The following is a 26,073-nucleotide window of genomic DNA, read 5'->3' on the forward strand; positions in this document are numbered from 1 at the left end:
AGTGATCCAAATTACTGAATTCGAATCACATGATTCGAATCACTGGCTTGAATCAGCGATCTGAATCACTTCATTCGAATCATTGATCCAAATCACATGATTTGAATCAGTGATTTAATCACTTGATTCAAATAATTGATCCAAAGAGCGTGATTTAAATCATTGCTCTAAATCACGTGATTTGAATCACTTCATTCGAATCATTGCTCCGAATCACATGATTTGAATCAGTGATTTGACTCACTTGATTAGAATCATTGATTCAAATAACTCCATTCGAATAACTAATCCGAATCACGTGATTTGAATCACTGGAACCGCATGACATGATTTGAATTAGTGATTTGAATAAATTGATTCAAATTATTGATCCGAATAACTTCACTCATATAACTAATCCGAATTATGTGATTTAAATCAAGTGATTCAGATCAGTCATCCAAATCACAGGATTTGAATAATTAGATTTGAATCATTGATCTGAATCGTATGATTCAGTGAACTGAATTACTTTATTCGAATCATTGATCTAAATCACATGAATTAAATCAGTGATTTGAATCATTGTATTTGAAATATTAAACTAAATCACGTGATTTGAATCACTGATCTGAACCACTTGATTTGAATCACTAATCTTAATCACACACTTGAAACGAATAGTGATCTGAATCGATGCTTCGAATCATTGATCCAAATCACTTCATTCAAATTACATGATTCTAATCAGTGATTTGTGATTCAAATCTGTGAATCATTGTTCTAAATTCAATGATTCGAGTCAGTGATCTGAATCGCATGATTCAAATTGTGATCCAAATCGTATGATTCAAATCACTCGTCTGAATCACTTGATCCAAATTGTGATCCGAATCATTTGATAGAGGTTATATATATTCTTTTTAAATGAAGAATAAAGCAACATTTTAAAAACAATAAAAAAAAGTGATTAAAACCAGCCATATGTATTGCGAAAAGCATTATAAATTCGATGATATAAATCAGCTGAGTATTGAATAAATTATTGCTCAGAGAAAAAACTTCTGGTAAAATTAACGTACTATATGATTATGCCATTTCTAGTAAGAAAAAAAGAAATTCTGGTTAATAAACCAAAATATGCGGCAATTAAGCCATTCATTTGGTAACGGTTTACCAAAAACTCTAATTTTCAAAATTATAGTTCTCATTACCACACATTTAGTAAAAAATACAATACTGTAAAATTAACTTAACCGAATAAATGGTTTTTATGCCATTATATAAGGTATCATAATGAAATTACTAAATTTTATCACATATTGTAAAACCATATTTTATTGCTAATTTTGCCAAAATCGTTACCAAAGCGCTTCGTTGAAACCTACCGAGTTTTTGGTGTACTTATGGAGACAGAACATGGTAAATTTTACCATCTTTAGGTAGTTATGACCATACTTCTTTTCTCAGTTAGTGATCAACTTGTCATCAAGGTCTTAATTTCAAGTGATATTATCAACAAAGATTATAAATACGAAAACAAAGAAATAAAGAAGATCATCAATAATACAAAGCAGGAATAATTCATCATAATATGCTTTTATTAATCTGATTGAATTTGAAGACAAGAGCTTTCAAAGATTACTTTTATGTAACCATTAGATCATCATTGGCAGCTTCCTCATTTTAAATGTACTCCTCATCCGCATATAAATTACATAAAAAAATAAAAAATGCAATGTCCAGTGAAATATGTCCTTCACAAAATAAGTGTTCCCATCTTTTCAGTTCTGTCCGTAAATTTATGTTTCATATTTACCTCGTTATTTACCTCCTAAAATGATTTTCTATTTTAAGTTTGCTCTCGGAAATGCTTGTATGATGGGTTCTTGGAATTATTATTAACCATTGATGGTTTTTGTTCCTTAATATTTTAGAAACTTTGACGAATCAGTAATTAAACAATGGTTTTATAATCGGACATTTATTCTCTTAACTAAATAAAAAAAATGCTTTTAGATTTTTGGGAAAAAAAATTAACCTTTCAAAACGTTGCAGAAAGATATTTCTATTGCGTTTTTACAATGGTTTAGTGTAGGATCTTATTCTGCGTATTTGATGTTGGATATTTTAGCAAAAATTAAACAATGATGGGAAATGTAGTTGGAAAGAGATGATTGTATTGTCCTCTCTGCTGAATGAATGCAGCTTGAGGGGTGTTTTCTCTGTTTTTAGTTAGTTATATATTTGTCTTACTAGTGCCTTTGTTAGAGAGTCTTTCATTTTTCCTTTTAATAAACTCTATTATTGTTTTAAAAAAGTTTTACAGATTTTCTATGAATGGGGGTTTTATTTTATATTTTATCTGTAACCTAATTTTTTACAAGATTGCTTATAGGCCAAAGAAATTTTAGAAGGGGGCCTTATTAATATTTTGATGAATTGTAAAAAAAAAACTCGCAATGTTACTAGAAGACTTTAGCTTATCATGAGAATTGAGACAAATGGAAGACATGGATTAAATTTTCGCTGTTGGATAAAGTCAGAGGGAAATTGATAGAATGTAAAAAAGAGTTTTAAGTCTAAAGAAGGGAAAAACTGGAATATGAATTAAAAAAAGATAAATCATTTTCAACGCTGTACTATACTATTAAATAAGAGTTCAGGCAATTAATTCACGATTGTTTAGATGGAAAGAAAGCGTGGGAGAAATTAGTTCAACAATTTGAGCCCAAAGCAAGAGCTAGATTTATTCAGATACTAGATGAGTTTTTCAGTATAAAATATCAGGCAAACCAAAGTACAGGTATTTCTATTGTTCGACTTAAAGCAGCAGGGAATAAAGCTTTGTGAAGCGGGTCATAAGTAGAATTAATTGTTTCAAAGCTTCCAAGCAATAAGACACCTATCACCTGAATTCTCGGGTATACTTCAGCAAATCTATTGCTGGAAACATGAAGATTTTTTGCTAATTGTTTTTAAAATTGCTCTTGAAAAAAGTAGACTTACATAAGTGAAAGCTGATAATATTATTCCAGGTGTTACTGATTTCAATATTTCTGCTATAAGTAAAGATGATGTAGAAATATATGGAGACAGTAGAAAATCTCTCAGTAAATTAAAGTCAGAAAATAACAGAAAAGTCATTGGTCCATGTTATCACTGCCACAAATATGGACATTTATTTTGAAATTGTAGAGATAAAAATGTAAAGTCAAAGTGGAATAAACAGAAAAGGCATTACAATAACCAGTTAGGTGAGACATACATATTATGTGATGTGAAAGTTTGTGAAACTATGATTAGAAACGATGGTGGAAGTTGGGTTTTAGGTTCAGCTGCAACTGAACATTTCTGTAAAAATACAATATTTTTGTCAAATTCTGAAGAAATGAATAATGTAAACTTCACTTTTGGGGATTCTTCTAGTAAAGATACTAGGAAAAAGGAATGTTGATTTTTCAGTTTTTCAGTACAATGCAGTTTTAATTTCAAACATTTATAAGAATTTTACATTACTTATATGATGATAACTATGTGAATAACATGTTTTACATATCAAATTCCGATTTAAAGTAAGATTTATATAAACATATCGCTAATACATTTTTCATATTAAAGCTTAGAAATTATCGAATACGTCACTTTCTAAAAACGTTCAAGAATATTGTAATTAGAATAGCAATTTCTTCCAACACGAAACAACATTTCTTAAAAAGTAACGTCTATTTCTTAAAAATATTACTATAAAAAATAAAACATAATTCAAATTTCGATTTTTTTTAAATATTAGCAGAAATAATTAAAATACCGAAGCACAACAATCAATTGCTGAAAGATCTCAGCAAATTTACAAAAGAAGTTCTAAAAACGCTCAAGAACATTGTAATTAGAATAACAATTTCTTTCTACGAGAAGCAGGATTTTTAAAAAAATAATTACTATTTCTTAAAAATATTACTATACAAAATGAAACATAATTTAAATTTAGATTTTTTTAAGAATATTAATAGGAAAAATTGAAATACCAAAGCACAACAATCAATTGCTAAAAGATCTCAGTAAATCTATAAATGAAGTTCTTGGAGAAATGGTAAATTTGAAACTATTGAAAAGTTATTAGTTTGTTTCTTTAAGACTTACCTAAGTACAATATTTAGTTTAGGTTTTTAAGAATTAGAAAGAGATTATAAAAGTATTTCTATAAAGTGAGTTATATTTTATCTCACTTATTACAGACAAGTTCAATATTTTGCATGCAATTTTTTTCTATTTTTATTTAAAAGTTATTTTGATACTCATCATCTCTGTCTATGCTGAATTTTCTCAATAAAATTAACCTCGAATACGTACTGATAAAAATTAAAAATTTAATAAGAACTTAACGCATTCGTAGTTTTTTTCTAATAAATTTTTTTGTATAACTCGTGAATTGTTATTATCTAGCTTAAAGCTCTATAAATTATAATTTATATTTCTACATACTTTAAAAAAGTCATTAATGCTAAAAGATTGCATTTTATGGACGCAGTGAATCTATACCGAGAAGAATTTTAGAGTCCCAAGTATTATAAAAATTATATTCTAAAAAGCTTTTTTTTTAAAACTTGACGAAATTTATTTGTTAAACAATAATAAACTTTAAATATAAATTTCATTCATTTATTATTGTACTCAAATACAAATTCATGTTCTTAAAAAGGAAAAAAAAATATTTTGGTAAATATTAAGAATAAAGTGTGACAACATTCAGCAAATTAAATCCAATATAAATTATATCATTTTTAAATATTATTTTAACGAAATTAAATGTTTTTATTAAGAAAATTTAATTTTGTGTTACCATTACGCACATATTTTTCTGGAGGATGATAAAAATAATCTCATGGTTATTCTAAATCTTAATAAAATATTACTGCACTGAAATAGGTAATATTTCATAAAGAGAAAACATTCTTAAATGAAACAAAATTATCTTAGTATAAAAGGAAGAATAAAATTTGATAGATATTTGGTATTAAAAACATAAAAGAATTTAGAAGTAATTATAACTTAAAATATTTATAATAAATAGCTTTAAGCATTAAAAATTCGTTTGATTTTACATATTCCTAACATATCCAATAGTAACAACTCATTCGTGGGTAAAATAATTCAGATAACTGCTTCTGCAAACATTTTGCAAAATAAATCTCGAACTTTCTATTACTTTTGCAATTGTTTCAAGGCTGTTTTTCAGTAAAAGAAAAAATCCAATTTGGAAATAAATTTTAAGCTTTCATTTTAAATACTTTCAACGAAATTTCATTGAAATAATCCTGAATAGAATGTTCTATTCATTTTAAAACGAAACTCGAGAAACAGAGAATATCACCCACCATACTAATCGTAACAAAGCTTGCATCATGATTGGTTGTCCGCGCGTGTCGTCGCACCTGCGCAAAAAAGGAGTAGACTAATATGTTCTTTTTTTTTCCTCTCATCTCCCTTTTAAACATCTCTCCCGCTCTCTTCTGTCTTCTTCATTATCAGGAACTTTTATCAGTCAGTTCTTTGCTTTTCATCCATAATCGGTTTCATATCTCTTCATTTAGAAGTTTAGTATGGGACGAGTGAAAGAATTTAGATCTATTTGCGGTATGGAAGAGTTAGGAGCAATTCGCCAACTCGCAAAAGCTGTTGTAGCTGAATTTTTAGGTACCGCAATTTTGGTACTTGTAGGTTGTGGTTCGTGTATTGGAGGCTGGGGAGAAAGTCCCACTATTATCCAAATAGCTATAGCCTTTGGAATTACAGTAGCCACAGTGGCCCAATGTATTGGAGGAATTAGTGGCTGTCACATTAATCCAGCTGTCACTTGCGGCATGATGGTCACTGGAAAATGCTCATTTTTACGAGCCGGACTTTATATTGTTGCTCAATGTTGCGGAGCAATAGCAGGAGCTTCTATTTTGAAAGCTGTAACCCCCCAAGCGCAGGTTGGGGCTCTTGGATCTACTTTAATTAATCCAGAGATAACAGCGTTTCAAGGACTTGCTGTAGAATTCTGTATCACTTTTGTTCTCGTATTTACTGTCTTCGCTGCCTGTGATGATCATCGATTAGACGTACAGGGTTCGATTCCCCTCGCTATTGGGCTATCCATCACGGCTTGTCACTGCTTTGCTGTAAGTATTAAGCTTTATTTATTTTTTTTAAAAATTGAATATTATAGTTAAAGAACAAAATTTCCGTATATTTAAGGAAATAAACTCAAATATAATTAGAATCTAAAAGTTGTAAACAAATAGAGGCTGTTAAGGAGGCAAAAAGAAGTTGTAGAGGAGGAAAAACAACTAGAGGTTTTAAACCAATACATAAAAGTTTTACTTTTTAAAGCTTTTGTAAGAAATAATTCACTGTTATAAAAAGTATATTTAATGTGGTTGAATATAAATAGATTATGAAAAGGGCATATTGAAATTAAAAGTAGTACAAGAAATCAGATGCAGCTATTTCTAATTAATACTAATGTTTATTACCAGCTAAAGTTCAAAACAATAATGAATTTAAAAAATATTATATAAAAGTTCATTATTCACTTGACTTTATTTTAAACCATTTGTATATCAAATTTAAAAAGTTTATTTTCTTTATGTGAATTTTCAGTTAAGTAATGTAATGCGTATTATAATATATACTAAAAAGGAATTATTTAGCTTCAAACACATATTAAAATTGTAGCAATAAAAATATTAATTTAAATATAGCATTAAATTAGCGACCAGTGAAATAAAAACTCTCAAAGACATTCCTATTAAGAGAGTTTCTTTTTAAAACTTTAAAAAAAATTTTTTTTTTGGAAACTTCGTTACTTTTTAGATGAATGAAGTTAAAATACAAAAAAAGCCTTTTTGGTTAACTTTTTTTAGAACTATCAAAACAAAACCTTCTGGTTAGCTGGAAAAATCCCTTTTCATCAAACTGAATGTAAAACTTACAGTATCCAGACCATAATCATTAGTCAGAAAAAAATATGAATAACCAAAACAATAACAATAATTTAAATAAATTCTTCTTTATTAAATTAAAAATGGTAGCAAAATAATTCTCTCTAAAATTGAGAATTAATTATCACTAACATTACACCTAATGTAACATTTTTAAGGATTTTAAAATGTTATTCTTCAGGCTAAACTTTAAACATAAACAAAAGTTTAATTCTTCAAATGAAAAAAACATTTAATCTCAAATTTTACAAAAAAAAAAAAAAGTGCATTTAGTAAGTGTTTTTATGTTTTTCAAAAACAAATATGTCAAAAAATATTTCCATTTTTAAAAGCTATATTACATATTTTTTTTAGTTTGGCAGGTATTTTTAAGACAGATAAATAAATGCAATTTTTATCTTCTTTTATGAATACAAAAATACCACGCTGAGTTATTATCAAGAATTAGCTCATCTTTAGTAAACACTTTACTGATAAAATGGCTTGTAATAGTCTTTAATATTTGCGGAATGTCATACCGAATTTTGAGATGATAAAATTGAACAATAGTATTTTATTTGAAATTGTGAGCATGAGAGATTTATAGAATTATTTATAAACAATACATTTTCATCATTGAGACTACTTCTTTCAACAAGCATTTCACTCTATAGTACTTATTTAATTGTATTTCAGAGAATTTAGAGTAAAAAATAAGTGAAGCCAAATTTACATGATTTATTGTAAAGTCAAAACAGAAAAAAAAAATTAATTTTTTGAATTAATCTAATATTCCAACTTTCTTCGGAGCGCAAATGATTCTAAAAATATAAATATAAACCGTTGTTGAAATTTGACGAATTTTTATGCCAATGAGAACTGATTGGCTTTAAGCATTTATCACTTTTTAAACTATATTTGTACTCAGTTTCTTCCATTGAAAACTGGATAAACAGCAAAGCAAACCTAAGAAATATTTTTTTATTTGTTCTAGTTTTTAAAGGAGAAATAACTTGTTGCTTCATAAATTGGTTTAATAAAACGATTGAAATAAATACAGTTTTATTGATTGTAACAAAATAATACATTGCTTTTTATATAGTGACGCAGCGATTTACATAAAATATTACTGTATAATTTCGAAGGGTCATCAAAGTTTAAATAAACAAAAGGGCATACTGCATAAATAATATACAGCTACATAAAATTCTTTCAAAGTATTTATTCAGTAAATAAACATTCAGTTATATCGTTGTAAAAATTAATTTATTTACCTACTTTACTTATTCCAATTTACTGGAAACTTATAAACAAAAGTTTCAAATGAGCTTAAATAAAGCACAATGATTAGAATTTCTGTTTTAATTTAATTTAAAAATAAAACTGACATACGTTTTAAAACTAAGTACAGCATAGTTAAAATGTCTTACTTCATCCCAAAAATAAGAAATAATATACAGATAAATTAAAAAAAATAAGAATTCTTAATAAGACGCTTCAATTATTGCTCTATATCGTAAAAGATAGTTTCACTTTGAAATACTATAGTTTTAAATCTAAAACAGAAAATCTGGGAAGGGTTTGAGTGTTGGAAATTAGGGACAAAAAACCTTATTGATAAGAACCAAACACAACATTACTCAAATTTTTGGTTCTTGTCATCTTTATTCAACTTAATTTAGCTTTTTATTTATCTCATAAAATAAAATTCTAGGTAAATATCTTAAAGTTTTAAGTCTAAATTTTTTCAACAGTAAATATGCTTAGTTATCATTGCGAATGATTTCCAAATACTCAATAAATTACGAAGCAGTTATCAAAACCGTTATTCTCAACAACAATAGAACATTTAAAACATTTCATGCATAAAATAGTAAAAAAATCTGAAAATTAAAAAAAAAGAAAGAAATTAAGACAACAAATAACATAATAAAAAGTCCTATAATGTAATTTAAATAGTAATTATCTAATGCAACATTGTACAGCAAATTCATGATATATTATTATATAACAGCTAAACATAAATCATCAACAAATACGGAAAAATATTATGTATACCATAATTGAAGGTGAAAATATATTATAGCATCTAATTTTAAATAAATTTCAGTCATTTTTTTAACTAATAAACCAACTTAAATGGTTGTGGCAGCGTAGAAGCAGAACAAAAAGAACGACTTCTAGGAAGAACTGCAAATAATCAAATACAAATAATGCAGGTTCCTTTTTTTTTTTTTTTTTTTTTTTTTTGTAAACCTTATGAATTTACTATTAAGGCATTACTAAGTATACTATAATATTCCGTATCAAATTACGGTATAAAGTACCGGTCCTTTAAGTGCATCATCCATAAGATATCCATTTTTACCATAATTTTTACAGAAATATTTATTTAATTAGAGTAATTCAGCGATTTTACGGTAATTATTACTGTGAAAATTATGGTACAACAGATTTTTGGTTCCGTAACATGTTTCTGTAAAAATAGATTGTACGGTAAATAGTACCGGTAATCTAAGTGCCGGTAATTTTCACCGAAATTTGACCAGGAATTTTTTACAGTGTAGGTAATAGAAATCGGCCTTTCTGTACCTAGTGATTTACGAAATTTTAAATTTATTAAACGAGCAATGAATGCTATACTTGCAAATCAATGCATTTTACAGAATAAAAAAATTAAAACTTAGCAAGGGTGTCATACTTTTTCTATTTTTAAATCCCGTCGAAGCTATTGATATTTTTTAAAATTATTTTCCTACCATTCGAATGAAAATTACTTTCATTGTCGCTTAAAATATTATCGCCCACACTCGAAGACAATAGCTTACATTCAAATAACTGTTTTTATTTTAAGTGATGAGAACTTGTTTTGACATGAAGTTCTGACTTTAAAAAAGTGAAGGATTCTAAAATATTTCGATTCATAAAAAGCAATCACTGTATGACATTTAATGATAGACATTATTTGTTCGGTCACGAAATTTGTATTTAATGTTATATAATGATATATCATTGACGTAAAATGCAATTTATTATCTGCATAGAACTAGTTCTTTTTTATTGTTTTAATTCATGTTTTAAATAGTTTTATTGTTTACAAAAACCATTTTATTTCTTCCTGGATTTGTATAGCTTCAATTGTTAAATGAAAAAAAAAATGTTCCGTGCACAAAATTAGATACCTGAACACGTGAAAGCCAACGGAAAGCTCTTTCTAAAAACTAGGAAAATTTGGAATTGTTAAGGAATTCGAAAATATCACTGGTAAAATTTGGAATTTGTAATCAGCTTATAAGGTTTTCAAGCACAAAAAATTGTCGGAAATTTTTCACTTTTGTAATTTATAAAGTAACTAAGGAATAATTTAAAATTTAAAGGACAAATTCATAACCTTGTTTTTAACCATTCAAATAATTCTTTAAAATGGAACAAGAAATTTATTTTAATGTTATTGTTCAGAAATTGGCTGATTTTCTTTCAAATTTGGATTTGACTTTCAGGAATGCATAGTTTGAACTAGTGTTATAATTTGTGTACAATACATTTTAAAATATTTTGATCTTTAATGAATTAAATGATAAAAATAATAGAAAATTATATAAATAATATTTTTGCTTAGAAAATTTTTTGCAAACGTGAGTTCTATAATTGTTCGAAATTTTTATTTATTTATTTAATTCTATTTAGTTATTTATTTTATTTTCTTTATTTTTTGATTCAGTCAAAGATATTACGAAAATCTCAACCTGGAAAATAAAAGATCGAAATTTTGAGGGTCTGTCAAAAAAAAAAAAAAAATTGTGTCCACTTAAATTAGTTAACGGTAGCCTTTCGAAACATTGACCTGAGTAGGCAAAAAGGTTTTCTTTCCAAATTAAGATAAATTAGTTTGCATTCATAAACAAAACTTCACATAAATAGCGAATTTACTTATCGAGTATGGAACTATTTATTTAAAAAAATGTTTATGCTAAACCATATTTTAATTTTAGCAAATTAATCAAATAAAATTACTATTTATTAGTAAAATGAGGGAAAATAAAAGATTGGAAAATTCTTTCCAAATAATTTTTTACAGTTACTACACTGTAATAACTTTACACTAAAATTATTCACGTGAAAGTAATTTTTTAAAAGAGTAACACGTATGAAAAAGACAAGCTTTGTGCAGGTTTTCAAAGTTTAACATAATATTTGCATCGAAAAATCGTTTAAATAAAGTAGGTACAGGGATATTAGCATGCAGATGTACTTATTTACGATAAATTCAATAAAATCAAGAATAAGTTGCTTGAACTTAATGGTTAAGTGATAAAAGTTTTATGCATAAAGAAGTAGTATACGTAAAAAATTATATTTTTAATGCTTGAAACTTTAAAAACTTCTGAACTGTTAATATGATCGACGTGGTTTTGATTTCATTCGATTAAGTACAAAGAAATACGCAGGGAACAATACTTTTCTTGTCTTATAGTAATTTAAGAGGTCTTGATAGTTATCTGAACACAACTGTACTATTTATGCACGATATCTTCCATAAATTTTGAACTATTATCGACTTCGTTTTAGCCCTATTCCGTCAAGTATAAAAAAATCCATATAAACTAATTTCTTTCTTGAAATAAGTATTTAAGAAAAGAAAATAGGTATAATAAAAAATTATACATTTTTATACTTTATATTTACTAAACCTCTTTTGATTTCTGAATTATTAGTTCTACAGATTTGACATAGGTGTTATTTGATTTAACATAAAAATAAAAAAATACATAGCAAACTTGCTTGTATAGTAAAGTTTGATTTTCTCTCTCTTGTACTTCTTTTCTTCTCATTACAGTCAAGATCATTTCAAAATAGGAGAAACTTTTCGGCCCTAACTTTTAAAGGTAACTCCAGCTTTCCCCTAATTTTTAATTACTTAGGAACATGTAAGGAAGAATTTAAGAACTCAGAGATAATATATTTTAATTAGAATAGAAGGTTCCCCTATCTACGAAATCAACACCAGAATGAGAGAAAGTTCATCATTTAAAAACCATCTTTTTAAATATAAATTACGAAATGGTCGAAAAAACTACATTATTTTTATTCCATTTTTTTTTCTCGAATTTTTTGATTTAATCTTTAACTTCTTATGGCTTTTTCGACAGCGAATATTTAATTTAAGAAAGACGAAATCATCGAGTAATAGCAAATTTTTATTGTTTAATGCTCTTTCGTTTCTTTGAAATAACATCAATATTTCACGAGTGTTCATTCGTGCTTAAAAGTGTGACAAAAGTGATTAATGACCTATTTTTCGAAATTGCTAGTTTAAATATTAGCTGTACGTGATTTTAAATTGAGAAACACATTGAGAAACAGCATAATTTTCACTTGAAGTGAATAATCAATTCAATGATCAATTGAAATATAGATATAATTTTTAAATTCCTCTACATGTTTTAAACCAAAATTAAATTATAAAACAAATAACATTGTGAAAAATATCACGCAGTTTACACCTATATCGTAACATTTCTCCTCAGACTTCTCAAAACAGTGAGCTTCGATCACTTTTTTAGTTTTTACATGTTTCATTTAAAAATTAAGAAAACGTATATAATTTAAACATTTTTCTTTAAAAGTTAGCTATTTCTTTAGCAAAAGAAAAAAAAATTAAAAAAGAAGCAGTGTATTAAACAAAAAATTTCTGTAAAAATCATGATTTAACATTTAAACTGTAAATCCCAAAATCCCATATATCATTGTTACTGCATAGAAAAATAATTCATTGAGAAGGCACTTATTAGCTGTTACATCAAGACAAAATTAATTTTTGTTTCTAAATTGTTCTCTTGCTAACTTTAGGAAAACGAAGACAGGCGTTAAAATGAAACAGGTAACGCTTGAAATATTTACGCTTAATAAAATTTAGATCTTACGAATTCCTGAGAGGCAAAACTTATCGATGCTTGAATCATAGAAACGGTTGTCTCTTTGATTTATGAACTTTTCATTGTTATTTGATTTCTATGTTCCAACACATATTAAATCATTTTTAATATCAAAGAATGTTTAATCATGTTTAAATAAGAAAAAATTTTCGGTGCATGGCTTTCAATCAAAAAATTGCCAGTTTTATTGCATTTTTTTTTGAAAGACGTGAAAGCTTGGGGCGGCTCATAAAAATATGCTATAAATAATTGAGACAGGAAATAAATAATTTTTAAAAAATTAAAAGTCATAAAAAGTTCAAATTTAATACTTTTTACATTATTTGTCAAATCTGAAATTAACTTGAGATTTATGAAAAAGAATAATACATGCTCTGTTAGAAATTCAAAGTTTGCGGCTGGTTTTTTATATTTTTGATATAATTATATTTAAGTGTTTAATTTACAAAAAAAAGGACTAGAACTGCATTGGTGAAAGATTTTACGCCTTTTTTCTTGGTTGTATGAAATAGGATACTAAAAAAGTTGTAAATGTTCCAAAAGTATTTCGTAATTTTAAACATGTTTGCTTGTTAAATGTTTTAATTTGTGCTCATAAGAACAATTTATTTTCTTTAAACACTTTTTTTATCTTTAAAAGTAGTCAAGACCTTCTTAGGTCATAACTTGGCAAATACTTAAATGCTATAGAAAGAAAGCTACATGAAATATTTCTTATTTATTTGCAATAAACTAAATGCGTTTTTAATGCTTTGTGTCTGAAATAAATATTATGCTAAGATAATTTGACTCTCATTAAACACACAGTTACCTGTAAGAATGAAAAAAATAATAGGCTTAAAGACAAAAAATGTAGCATAGAATAAAATACACAGCGCAAGTCGTAAAAACGAGGAAAGTTTATTGCATGGAATATTACTCTTTGATGCGCTCTTAATTTTCCGCCAAATATTCCTAACCTTGAACTTGAAGATGTTGCTCTCTGTTTTACACCTGCTTTTCAGTTTTTTTTTTCATGCCCGGAAGCTAGTTAACAAACTTAGGCTCCAAAAGTAATCAAAGAGTAGGTTACCTTTGGCGGGGAAAAAAATAAAATTATGAATACGGTTAGGGTTATTCCCCGAGCTCATAATTTAGAAAATGGCGTGATCTTTGGCGAAATGTGAAATGTGTGGTCGTATGCGAAAAAATATAAATAAAACATAGATTCGAAATCAATTTAAATCATGAAAATATACCGCAAAAAATTTCTCCTGCCATTGTACCACCTTTAAATGGAATTAGATCACGCAGACGATTTGTTTGTGGTTATGTAACTTTTGTCTAGCATTTGTGGTTTCTGATATTAATTATAATGAAATAAACACGTATTTATTGTTCCAGACTGGGGTCAATGGATTTCAGAATCACTCGTGATAGTATTTACATAAGTTATAAACTTTTGCGGTTTGTGACAGACACGAAAAAAAAAAATATTCTTCACATTTAACTGCAATTATACAATAACATATTATTTCATTCTTTTCTTTTTGCCAGACTTCATTATACTAAAAATTATAAGACTATAATTTCAGGTAATTCCTTTGTAATTTATGTCTTTAACACTATAACTAATCTCTATTTTTTGACGGGTTTGGAGGACAATGAACTTAAGAGATAATAAGATAACTAGTTGCTTGAAAAGATTAAGTATTTTAATAAATACACTGAGTTAAGGGGAAAATGAAAATGTATATAGCTTGTATCTATTTACTAGTTAACATGCTCATGCATTGAGTAACTTTATCTAAGTTTCATACAAAGCATGCCTCCTTTATGGATCGAATTCTAAATGTAATACTAAAGAAATTAAAAATTGTTGACAATTTAAGTTACTTAAAGTTAAACTTAATCATAAGACCACAAGGTTTAGTAACATTGCTCATAAATATAAATTACATTCCGAAAATTATAAGCATTAAAGTGATCTAAACATCAAACTAAATCCTAAAGCCATAGATCTCTAAAAATTCTGAAAAGTTTAGTTTAAAAGTTATTATAATTTCTCGATTTCAAATTATCAATTCAATTATTTCTGAAACAATCTGTAACAAGGAAAAAATAATTTTTAATTTTTTGTTTCAGATTTTTCACAAGAACTACAACTACATTCATTTATTTTTCTATTCATTTATTTAGTCACATTGACTTTTTAAAAAGAAATATTAATAAAACTTCAAAGTAGCAACATAAATTTTTTTATCGGTGCAAACATTAAATTAGTCCGTATTTCTATAAAAAAATCTCAACTTACTCTATATTTTGCAATAACTATATGTTTAAAATATTGATTTTCCTATAATAATAGCATTCGAAAAAGGATCACAAAAGTAAATAATTAAAAAATATATATAAAAAAAAAGAAGATTTCAAACACTTCAATATTTTAGAAAACATTCTGCTTAGAGCTATTAATCAATCTCAATTTTTTAAGCGGAAGATCTTTCTCGATGAAAAGAATAGTATTTATTACAGGTCGTTTAATAAATGGTATTATAAATAATCTTTTATCAAATTTTACCATTAAAAAATTCTATATGACCCGTTCTTCTTTCTTGACAACAATGAATTATGAAAAATAATATTACTTCCAAAAGACCTTAAAGACAATGCGTTGAGTTGAAACGAAAAACAAAACAATATCTGAATGGTTTTCATTCGTGTCTTGAGTCGTTTTAAATTTTAAAAAAAAGAAGTGACGACGCGAATTGCTCATTTTATATTCCGGTGGCATCAGCTCCGAGTTAATCTGCTCGACACGTGATCTTCAATAACAATAGACTGCCAACTATTGACCATGAAAAAAAAAAAACAATTTTGTTGATATTAGTCAGTTTTTCTTAGCTTTGATGGTTTCTTTATTTTTGCCTTATCAAGTTTAGATTTTAGAAGATATAAATTCTGGGATATAGTTTTCTTAAAAAGGTTTCTTTTTCTGCCAATTCTTTTGTTTAAAATTTATTTTTGAAAATGATAATTAATCATGACTCTCAAGAGGGGCAATTACAAATGATTTCACTTATTTTTTAAAAAACATTTATTATCTCCTCAAAATAGCTTTTAGTTGTGATCAAAAATGTTCCGCGGTGATGTTTTGGAAGAATATTAAATATCTTGAAATTTTAAATTCAAGCAGATTGTTGGATCCAAGCTGGAGATATTATATTTTCTTAGTTTTATCTGTACCACGATCAAACTTACAACCTAGCAGCTCTTCATCAGACACTATGCGATCAAAGTTAGCGTAAACATGATTCAACTCAACATCTTATTAAGGTGAATTTGCATAACATTATAGATCAAAGTACCTAATTTCTGGTACAGTTTTGAGTCATTTTTCTGGCACTTTCAGTATATAAAATTTCATGTCTCACGTACCACAAAAGATAAGAATTCAAGAGTTCAGTTTTGAGCCATTTTTCTGACACTTACAGTACATAAAATTTCATGTCTCACGTACCACAAAAGATAAGAAATCAAGAGTTTTCGAAACATGTGCCACCAAAATTTGAAAAGCCACTAAATTCTAATCAAATCTTTTTTTTTTCTTTTAAATATGTAAATAAAGGATTATTATATTTTTTAGATAAAAATTCAAAAATACTGTTATAAAAAATTAAGAAAATTAGCTCAATAAGCTTGTACACAAAACCCATAAAGCTTTTGTTATTTGGGTACTGCCAAATTTTGCGTAAATATTAATAACTCCGTCAGGATATTAGAGAGTTTTTGCATTCCATCCCACACATTCAAGTATGTAAATTCTGCGCAAGATATGTAAAGAACTGATCTCTTATAACTGTGTTGAGCTAAATTTCTCTATTAATTGCTTTAGACCTAGTAATTTTGTTCTAATATAGTTAATAAGTTAATTAATTCTAATAGGCGATAAGATAAATTAATTCTTATTATTTAAATAACGTTTTGAGGTGCAAATTTTGTGAACTGCTAAATTGAATATGTTATAAGGTGTTCTCCACTTGCGTTTTTTTTTAATTAAGTTAACTTTTACGAATGTAATTTTTTGACACGTTCTTTAATCAAAAGTTTTGAGATTTCCATTACTATTCTTTACTTCTGTCAGGCAAACCGAACAATATTTTATAGAAACCCCGTAGATTTTCCTTCTTTCATAAGCAACCTCTGAAGTTTCGTACTGCAAACAGCATCTATAAAGTATAATGAAGCCGTGGTGGCTCAGGGGATAGAGAGCTCGCCTCTCAATGAGGTGACGCGGGTACGATCTCAACGATAGCTGATCGATTCGAATTCCGCACCCAGCTCGCACCGACCACAATGCTGATGTACAATATCCTCAAGGGTAGACGCATCATGGGTTAGAGCAGGGTTTCTTAACCTGTGGTTCATGAACCCCTAAGGGGTCCATGAGTTATATTTTGGGGGACCGCTGACTACTCCTAATTTTTAAAACGTTTGGAAGCCTACCCATTGCTTGTAAAGCGAACTATGGCAGCTATAATTCCGTTTGCTACAGTGTATTTTTGCGAAGCGGGATTTTCCACACTTGTGACAATAAAAATATAACATTGAAATCGATTGAATGTTGAACATGATATACACGTTGCTTTGTCGAAAACCATCCCCCAATTGAATTTATTAATTAAGGAAAAGCAGCAGCAACCATCACATTAAAAATTTTAATTATAAAATTTTTGTATACTATTTAAATAATAAAATTAAACGTTTTCTAGTGATTGATGTTTTTGCAATTATTTTTTTTCACAGGGGGGTGGTCCGTGACTTCTTAAAAAATTTTAAAAGGGGTCCATTATATCAAAAAGGTTAAGAAACACTGGGTTAGAGCCCCCTTGCAGTCAGGCTAACCGTGGAAGGTTTCCACGGTTTTCCTTTCATATAATGCAAATACGGGTTAGTTGCATCAAAAAGTCCTCCACGAAGGCGAATTTCTCCTAATACTTGATCTAGGAGTTCCCTTGTCTTCTGGATCGGGTTCAAAATTACCAAGCTACGGAGTTGAACATAAGTAACCATAAACCCTAAATTGGGTCGGCTGTTCTAAGACGGTTGTTAAATAAAACGCAAAGTAAAATGAATGCGTTATATAGTAAAAATATAAGTAAAATTTTTAATGGTACATAAAGTAAATTTATTGTTATTCAAGCAATTTCAGATGAATTGCTTGGAAAACTCCCTTTATCACTTAGCAAATACTTCCATTTTAGATCAATGGGAATAGAAGTACAAAAAAAGATAACAGTTTCCTGTAATATTTTGGTTGATATGAAAGACCTTTTCTTTGTTTTCCTTAACATGTAAATAAATATTTACACCTGCATCATGTACTGGTGAAGACATAAAGAACTAACGCTCTCACGTGAGGAAAATGTCTCATTTAAACAAAATAGAGTAGCTGTTTCGCATTATAGTATAATACTTCGCATATTACGTCCCATAATTGTTGTAGTTTCATTGAAAATATATCTAATATCAGATTTTCTTTGTTCTTTAGAGATTGATGTCGCACTATTTGCTCATCGTATCTTTTTTAAGAATATAATAAGATGTAATGTAGTAAATAAGGAATGTCGTTATTTTAAGAACTACGTCTAAGACTTTTTAAGGGCTTTTTGCTCTTTTGTTTTACGCAAAGGTCGCTGGAATTGTTTTATTACCGTGCAATTTTTTGACCATAGTTATAAGTTTAATAATTTTATAGAAAACTGTAAATAATATTACATCAAAAATTAAGTGTCAAAATCACTGTTGGCTGATTACAAGTCGCAGTTCTTATCACTTCAGCTGATCTCTACAGCCTTATCCAATTTCATTATTTAGTTACAGCCAATAATCTTATGTTATTCAAAAATGTATAGCTAGTTTAATGAATGTAACTGATATAACTTTGGATGTCTAATTCCATTTCTTAGAATTTGAAATAAATGTTGAAGGCCTGAAAGGCATTTTCACAAAATCAACTGACCTAATTAAAATACTGACCCATTATGCATCTTGATTTATTTTAATAGTAAAATAAAATAAAAGGCCATCCTTAATAACTATTGATCTTATGAACGAATTTTCAAGCACTAACATGCTATTATAATGGTTCAAGTAACTTAAATAAGCCATCAATTTAAGCTGGCAATATTTGTGAGTTAAGAAACACAAAATTATACTTTCTATAAATAAACTTATCGTTTTTTCCCCGATATATTTGAATTTTAAACCCCTAGAATAACGGAAAATAGGTCCCAATAATTTAGTCAAAAGCGCAGTAGAAAGTTTGGTTTCTCTAACGTGTGTATGTATTATTATTGCCTTTTTTCGCTTTTTGCATAACTTAAGCGTGTAAATAAAAGAAGAAAATTGTATAAGGTTTGTTTATCGAAACATAATTTCATGCAAAATATAACTTTAAAGGATTATTTATTATGTTTTAATATTCCATTTAATAGTTTATCAAAAAAATTTATTGAAAAGTATACAAATTACTACATCATTTTAAACTGCTTAATTTTAAAGGAAAATAACAAATTTCAGCGAAATGAGTCAAATTAAACTATAAGACATTAATATGTATAAGTTTTTATTTCTCTAAAACTATAGATCGATACTGTTAAAACTTTGGATTTTGTCATTTAAAATTACATAGTTAAAAATAATTTAAAAATTTGTATACCTTTCCATTAAAAGTTTTTCGACGTTATTAAATTAAATAATAAAAAATATTGAATAATCTTTAAAAAGTATATTTTACATGAACTCAAAAAGTTTTTGATTTTTTCAATAGTTCCAACATGCGTAAAAAATATTGTTGATAAACTGAGAAAAAAAAATTTGGCCAAAACTATCAGAATATTTAGCATGTTTTTGATTCTATGGGAACACGAAAAAGCTCGGTAATTTTTACCGAAGCGCTTTGATAATGATTTTACTTAAATTAACAATAAAACGTGGTTTTATAATATGTGATAAAATTTTGTGATTTTATGAAAATACCTCAGAGAATTTATTCGGTGACTAATTGTATGGAATTTCATTAATTACCAGACTGTGTATTAAGGGAACTAAACTATTGGTAAACTCTGTGGTAAAAAAGGCTTTTGTTTAATTTCAGCATATTCATAACTATTAAGATTAAACGTCTAATCGTTAGAACACAAGTTATTCAGGTGCTTCAATATTTTCGCATTTAAGTTCTTCATGCAATTCCTCATGGTTTAATAACGCATTCTTCACGAAGTAACAATATTTATTCAGAAAATATGCTTCAGATAGAATTTCTTTTATGTTGACATTAGCACACATGTTCTGGTTTTTCTTCATTTATATAAAGAGTAAGTGAATTTAAAGAACTATTGTATTCTCAATAACAATAATATGCCATTGTTTTTTATGTACACTTTTACTAATCGGCTTAACTTGTGTCAAATAAGGAAGAATTCAATGAACCTAATATTTTTAAAATAACGCAACAATCACACCGACACTAAAGATAAGCGAAGAAGGAAAGAACTTCCTTTTTTTTTTTTAAGTATAACACTTCATAACAGGCCCCAATGAAGGTTTAAATACAGGATATTCAATCTGAAACAATTTGTTTTCTGCACCCTTAATACAAAGAAGAGGCATTTTTTAGGAAAGCGTTAAAGCACAAATTGTAGCCGTTAAGAAAAAACTAATTGTATCGCAGATTGGAGCACTCGCACAGATTAAGTGATCCAATTGTTCCAATTTGAAGAACAAATACTCTTGTTCGAACATCAAGAGCAGTGATCGAACTAAAATAATATTCCTGCAAAAAACACAATTTAAGATTGTGTAAGTGAATGAACTATTGACGTTTTGAAACGAAATATTAAAAAATAACAATAAATAAAGAGACATTTGGTGATTTTAAAAATAAGCAAAAAGAGCTCTTAAAAAATCATTGGAACGAATTTTCATTAAACCACAAAAACATGAACTATATATGTTTCAAATAAAAAGAAATATATTATAATTTAACTCATGTTACAATTTTATTTAATTTTAAATATTTAAATGGCGAATGAAATTATTTCTTTAAAGAAATAAGCATAAAGCTAATTTTTAAACTTAAACGAGTATAGAAAATTATTTTAAACTGCTAAAGCAATTTTCATAATCGATCGTTACTTTAAAAATTCCTGCACTAAGTAACAAGATAGCATTTAAAGTTAACTATTAATAAAAATTACAATATATTACAATGGATGAAAGATGAAAATAATTTTTCTTTGTAAATCATAATTTCGTGTTGTTTGCTTTTAAAATGTTTTGTTTGTACATTTTTGTTTCATCAAAACTTCAACAAAATGGCTTATAACGCTCACAGTAAACTTCTCTTAAATTATTAAAAAACCGTTTAATTTCTCGTAGAGTGTTTATACTTAATTTTTAGAGAATTAACTTATGTTAGTTAGACAGAGTATTGTGTAATGACCGAAATTATAAGGCGATAATAAGAAAAAATTCCATGAAGCCATTGCATTAGTTTCTGACCTGTTTTCCCCAATAGTTATAAAACAGTTTCTGATAGTTTTTTCCCCCACTTAAATATCAATTTGCATTTCTTAATGTCTATACTTTTCAAATTTCACTCTTGAGGGGATTCTAAACTTATATATTAAGTGTAGTTAGGGAAACTCTTTATAGTATATATAGATGTATTTCCAACATTAATACCCTACTAACTCCATTTTAGAAATTCATATGTGATTTATACATGTATTGATGTAAATGAAATGGTGCTGACATTTTTTTCTGTCTAAGTTAATTCAGTTTAAAGGAATTTTTTTAAACTGTTTTTCAACATTCGCTTACAGCAATAAAACCATTGTAATGATATGAGGAAATGAAAAATAAGTAATTTACATTTCACTCATGTTGCTTTATTCACTAATTTAATAAATAATTCTCCTAAATTTAAAAAGTATACTTCTGCTTTCTTTAGAAAGACGTTTAAAAATTTTGCTTTAAATGATTTCTAATTACTTTTCCGTTGCTTGCAGATTCGTTATACTGGCTCCAGCATGAATACAGCCCGCTCATTTGGCCCAGCCATTGTTACGGGACTTTGGGAAAACCATTGGGTAAGTTTAAATTCAATAATTGGAACAATTTAATGTGGCTAGGATTTTACTACGAAAATAAATAGATAACTACAACATAAAGCCAGCTTTATCAAAACAATTTATAATTTGTATTAAAAATAACTTTCAAAGAAAAAAATTACATATAAAATATAACAAGTAAAATAAATAATAAAAGTAAAGATACTAAACTTAGTTTCATAAATCATTAGAAATAAATAGTGAACAATATAAATTGTGAAAAACAATATAATTTGTGACAGTTATTTTGTTTCGACTTTGATAAAAGTTACCTATATCAAAAAGAGCTTGAAATACATTCATATAAAAATTTCTTTTGGAAATAATTTAATTTTAATAAATTCAGCTTGATTCAATTTCAATGAACAAGTAAGGCGTAGATTTCCACACGGAGAAGGTTATTTCCACAAAACATTAACTACCTTTGAAAAAAATAGAAAAGTAATTAAATTAAAAATAAGAATTTGGAAATTTTAAAATTTAAGCAATGATATTTCAGGTTTTTGAAATTTGGGACCCTGGGCAGGCGCTCCATCAGCCCATGCTATACACAGGCCCTTCATAATATAGTTTAAAATTGCTGAAACCTTAGCGTCCCCTTCAGACAGAAGAGAGACTTAACTTCCTCCATGCTAACCTACGAACTTTTTCAAAGTTCTAAAAGTTCAAGTTTCAAAAATATTTACTAAAAATTAAACATTTTGTAACTAAGTTCAATAAAATGCATTTCAATGCATAAAATGAAGCAAAAATTATTCAAAAGAATCAATTAGTTATTGAATAAATAAAGAAATTCAGGACCTAAAATTCTTCATAGGTAAACACGAAATAAAATCTCTCTTTTCTGTCTAAAGGGGATCCTTAATATAGTATTAAGTTGGACCAATTTATCGTCTTCCTTAAGCTACACGGTTTTTAAAATGTGGGGCCTCAGGCAGTGCTCCATCTGTCCATGCTACAGTCGGGCCCTATATATTTTATTCAAAATTGCTGCAACCTTAATTTCATACTAAGTTAAACCCAATTATCGTATTTTTTCAATTCCTCCGGTTCTTAAATGTAGGACCTAAAAAGGGTGGCCAGTATGCCAATGCTGTAATTATGTTCTACATAATATCTATCGCAATTGCTGCAAGTACTAAGTTGAATGAAATTTTCTGCTTTCTTAAGTTTAAATACACGGTATTATGGCTCATCTTGGTTCAAAAAAGAGCCTTAATAAGGTTGCAGCAAATTCGCACCATTCAGGGAAAGCATAACTTCTTTGACGTGTAATCTTTGTCCTTAAAGCAATTTAGAACTTATTATGCACAATTAACGATACTTGAATTTGTTATAAAAATCGATTTTCAAAACAAAGCTTGTGAGATTAAACTAATGAAACAACTCTTTCAGGTATACTGGGTTGGACCAATTCTTGGTGGTGTTGTTGCTGGCCTTCTGTACCAACATTTATTCGCTTGCCCGCCACCTGAACAGGATAGCATCGATCGTTTAAAGCTGCAATCATTATTGAAGTTGAGAGAAAAAGAAATAATAACCGATCGCACAACTTGCATTTAGAAGAAAGAGAATATATTATAAGAATTTGCATTTAAAATAACTTTTTTTGTGTTCTACCGTATTTGATCTTTCAGCATGTCTCTTTTTATTATCTGGTGAAAAGATATGTATTATTTTGCATTATTATTTTCTATGGGTGAAATCTTTTCATCAGATCATTCGTATATTTTGCATTTGTTTTTGTGTTAGGTTTCTCCTCTGATTGCTATATTTAATGCATAGGTCTATAGAGACCGTTTTTAAGAGACTTAAATTAGATTATTCCGGTAAAAATAATCTTATTGCTTTATTGACTTGGTCAAAATATTTTTATACTTTAAAATTTTAGCTAATTTGGTAACGTGAGGATTGTTTGACGGCACAAAGTTTTTCCAGTTATTAGAGAATTAACCTTATCAAGATTTTTTTTTTACCAGCACACAAATACACACTTCAGACTTGTACTTATCGCTGTACTGAGAAAATTTACATGAAAGACATCAGTTTTCAACACAATAAGCGATAAAACAGGCTTCTATGACGCTCTGTTCAAAACCTCGTCTTATCCTGACAACTCGATAAAATAACCAAAGTTAAAATAGCATTTTATTATGCAAGTAAATATTTTTATGCGCTGCATATTAAACTTAGTTCTCATCCAATCGAAAAATTATTTCTGACATCCATCTACATTTTTTTTATGGCCATAAAATTGAAAAAACTAGAATAAAGAATGTTTTTTTCATCCGATATTCAAAGCTATGTTGAACTTAGTTCTACATATTAGTAACAAGATGATATTTTGAAAATTTCGGGGAAACGGAAAAATGAGAATGTTAACAAATGATTTCTCTTATTTTCAACTAACCTTCCCCACTTGCTAAGTCTGACGAAAACTTAATTTCCGAATTTAACTTTTTTAAATATATATATACACATATTTATGTAGATAAAACCAATTAGAATCGTGATATATATTTTTAGAATCCTTGTAAGGATTTAAATAAAGAAAATATATAAACATTAAAAGTTTCAAATTTTATTGATAGGTTTATCAAAATTTTAAAAATCATTATCGAGACAGATTGGAGAAGAAAATTGTAAAAATAATAGTATAATTACATAAAATTATACAAAATTAATATATTTGTTTAGTGGAACGGAAATGTTGCCATATTTCGTTGTCTCAGATGTATCTACTTCTCATGATTTTTATCCATAAAAAAAGCAGTCCATCTGCATTTTATGAAGTTTAATGCTTTGTGACAAACGAATTTTACTAAAAACAAATTTTAATAGTTTAAAAAGAGGAGAAACATAATACATTCAGTTTTATAGATTTAGAAATACTATTCAGACAGCAGGCTAATACTTATTTTTTAACTTTTCATTTTACATGCGTCGTGAATACGTGAAATTTGCCATTTTCTTATTGTAAACTCATTGTGTAAATAAAAAAATCATGAAAAATAGTATCTTGCCTTTAAATTTTCTTATATAATTTTAAAAAAAATACATTTACCCAGGAAGCTCAATTAATATAGTTTGTTAATTAATTATTAAAAATACATTTTTCAGTAAAAAGAAAAAAAATGTTTGATAACTTTTTCAGTTGTCGAAAAAAAATAGAAATTGACGAATTCTTTATCATGTATGCTACTCAGGGTTTTCCGTAATGACCATCCTTATTATATACCATTAAAAAATGAAGTCATAAAAGCATATTCTGTCGAAGTAAGAAACTGATATGTAAGCGAGGAAAAAACTAAAACGCCCTACCGAATCAACATTCAAACTGGTTTGATTACCGGAGTAAATAGAGAAGAGTTATCAGAAATACTTCTAAGCTTTATCAGAACTGTGTTTGATGTTTTCAGCTCACTTTCCATACTAGTGATTCGGCAGATTTCTATGGCTTTCTTTCCTTTTTTTGTCAGTTAAACATTTATTTGTGATCCATTATGCGTATACTTTTTACTACATCTTGACAAGGGTTTAAAAATTATATATATTATAGTCTGTGATTACGAAATAGCCAAACATTTCTAACAATGCATCCTTAATAACGGTTGCAAGTCAAACCATAATATAGTTCAAATTAAATAATCTTAAACTTGATTATAGTTCAACTGGAACAGAAACATGGTTCGCTTTAAGGGATGGTTTTATTTTCATCAAGGAAGCATCAATGTACAAATTTTTTCGATTTTTTTTATAATTCAACTTAGGATTCAGAATCTATAACAGGAGTCTGATATCAGCACACCTATTATTTAATTGTAATTTTTGTGTAACTTTACAAAAGAATTTCTGCAGAGCTGAAATTTTAAGAGGAAAAAAAAGATACTATCAAGTCTGGCTTGCACGATAAAATTCATAAAAATTAAATAAATGACTCGAAACTTCTTTTCATAGGCAGTCAAAAAAACCATACATAAAGAAATTAAAGCATAAATAGTGTTTTTTTTTAATTTAAAAAGAAAAAAATATGTA

General features: G+C 27.5%; 1 protein-coding gene across 1 annotated transcript; it reads left to right on the top strand.

The window, feature by feature from the left end:
• The first annotated feature begins 5,436 nt into the window (after positions 1-5,436).
• LOC107443984 (aquaporin AQPAe.a) lies at positions 5,437-25,053 on the top strand. The gene is made up of 3 exons (XM_016058027.5): positions 5,437-6,146; positions 21,937-22,017; positions 23,434-25,053. The coding sequence occupies exons 1-3, from the start codon at positions 5,583-5,585 to the stop codon at positions 23,599-23,601; spliced, it is 813 nt and encodes a 270-aa protein (XP_015913513.1). The 5' UTR covers positions 5,437-5,582; the 3' UTR covers positions 23,602-25,053.
• Positions 25,054-26,073: the final 1,020 nt, after the last annotated feature.

The sequence above is a fragment of the Parasteatoda tepidariorum genome, chromosome 11 (genome assembly GCF_982258835.1).
Source record: "Parasteatoda tepidariorum strain Cologne lab strain chromosome 11, Ptep-v5.0, whole genome shotgun sequence".
Taxonomy (NCBI): domain Eukaryota; kingdom Metazoa; phylum Arthropoda; class Arachnida; order Araneae; family Theridiidae; genus Parasteatoda; species Parasteatoda tepidariorum.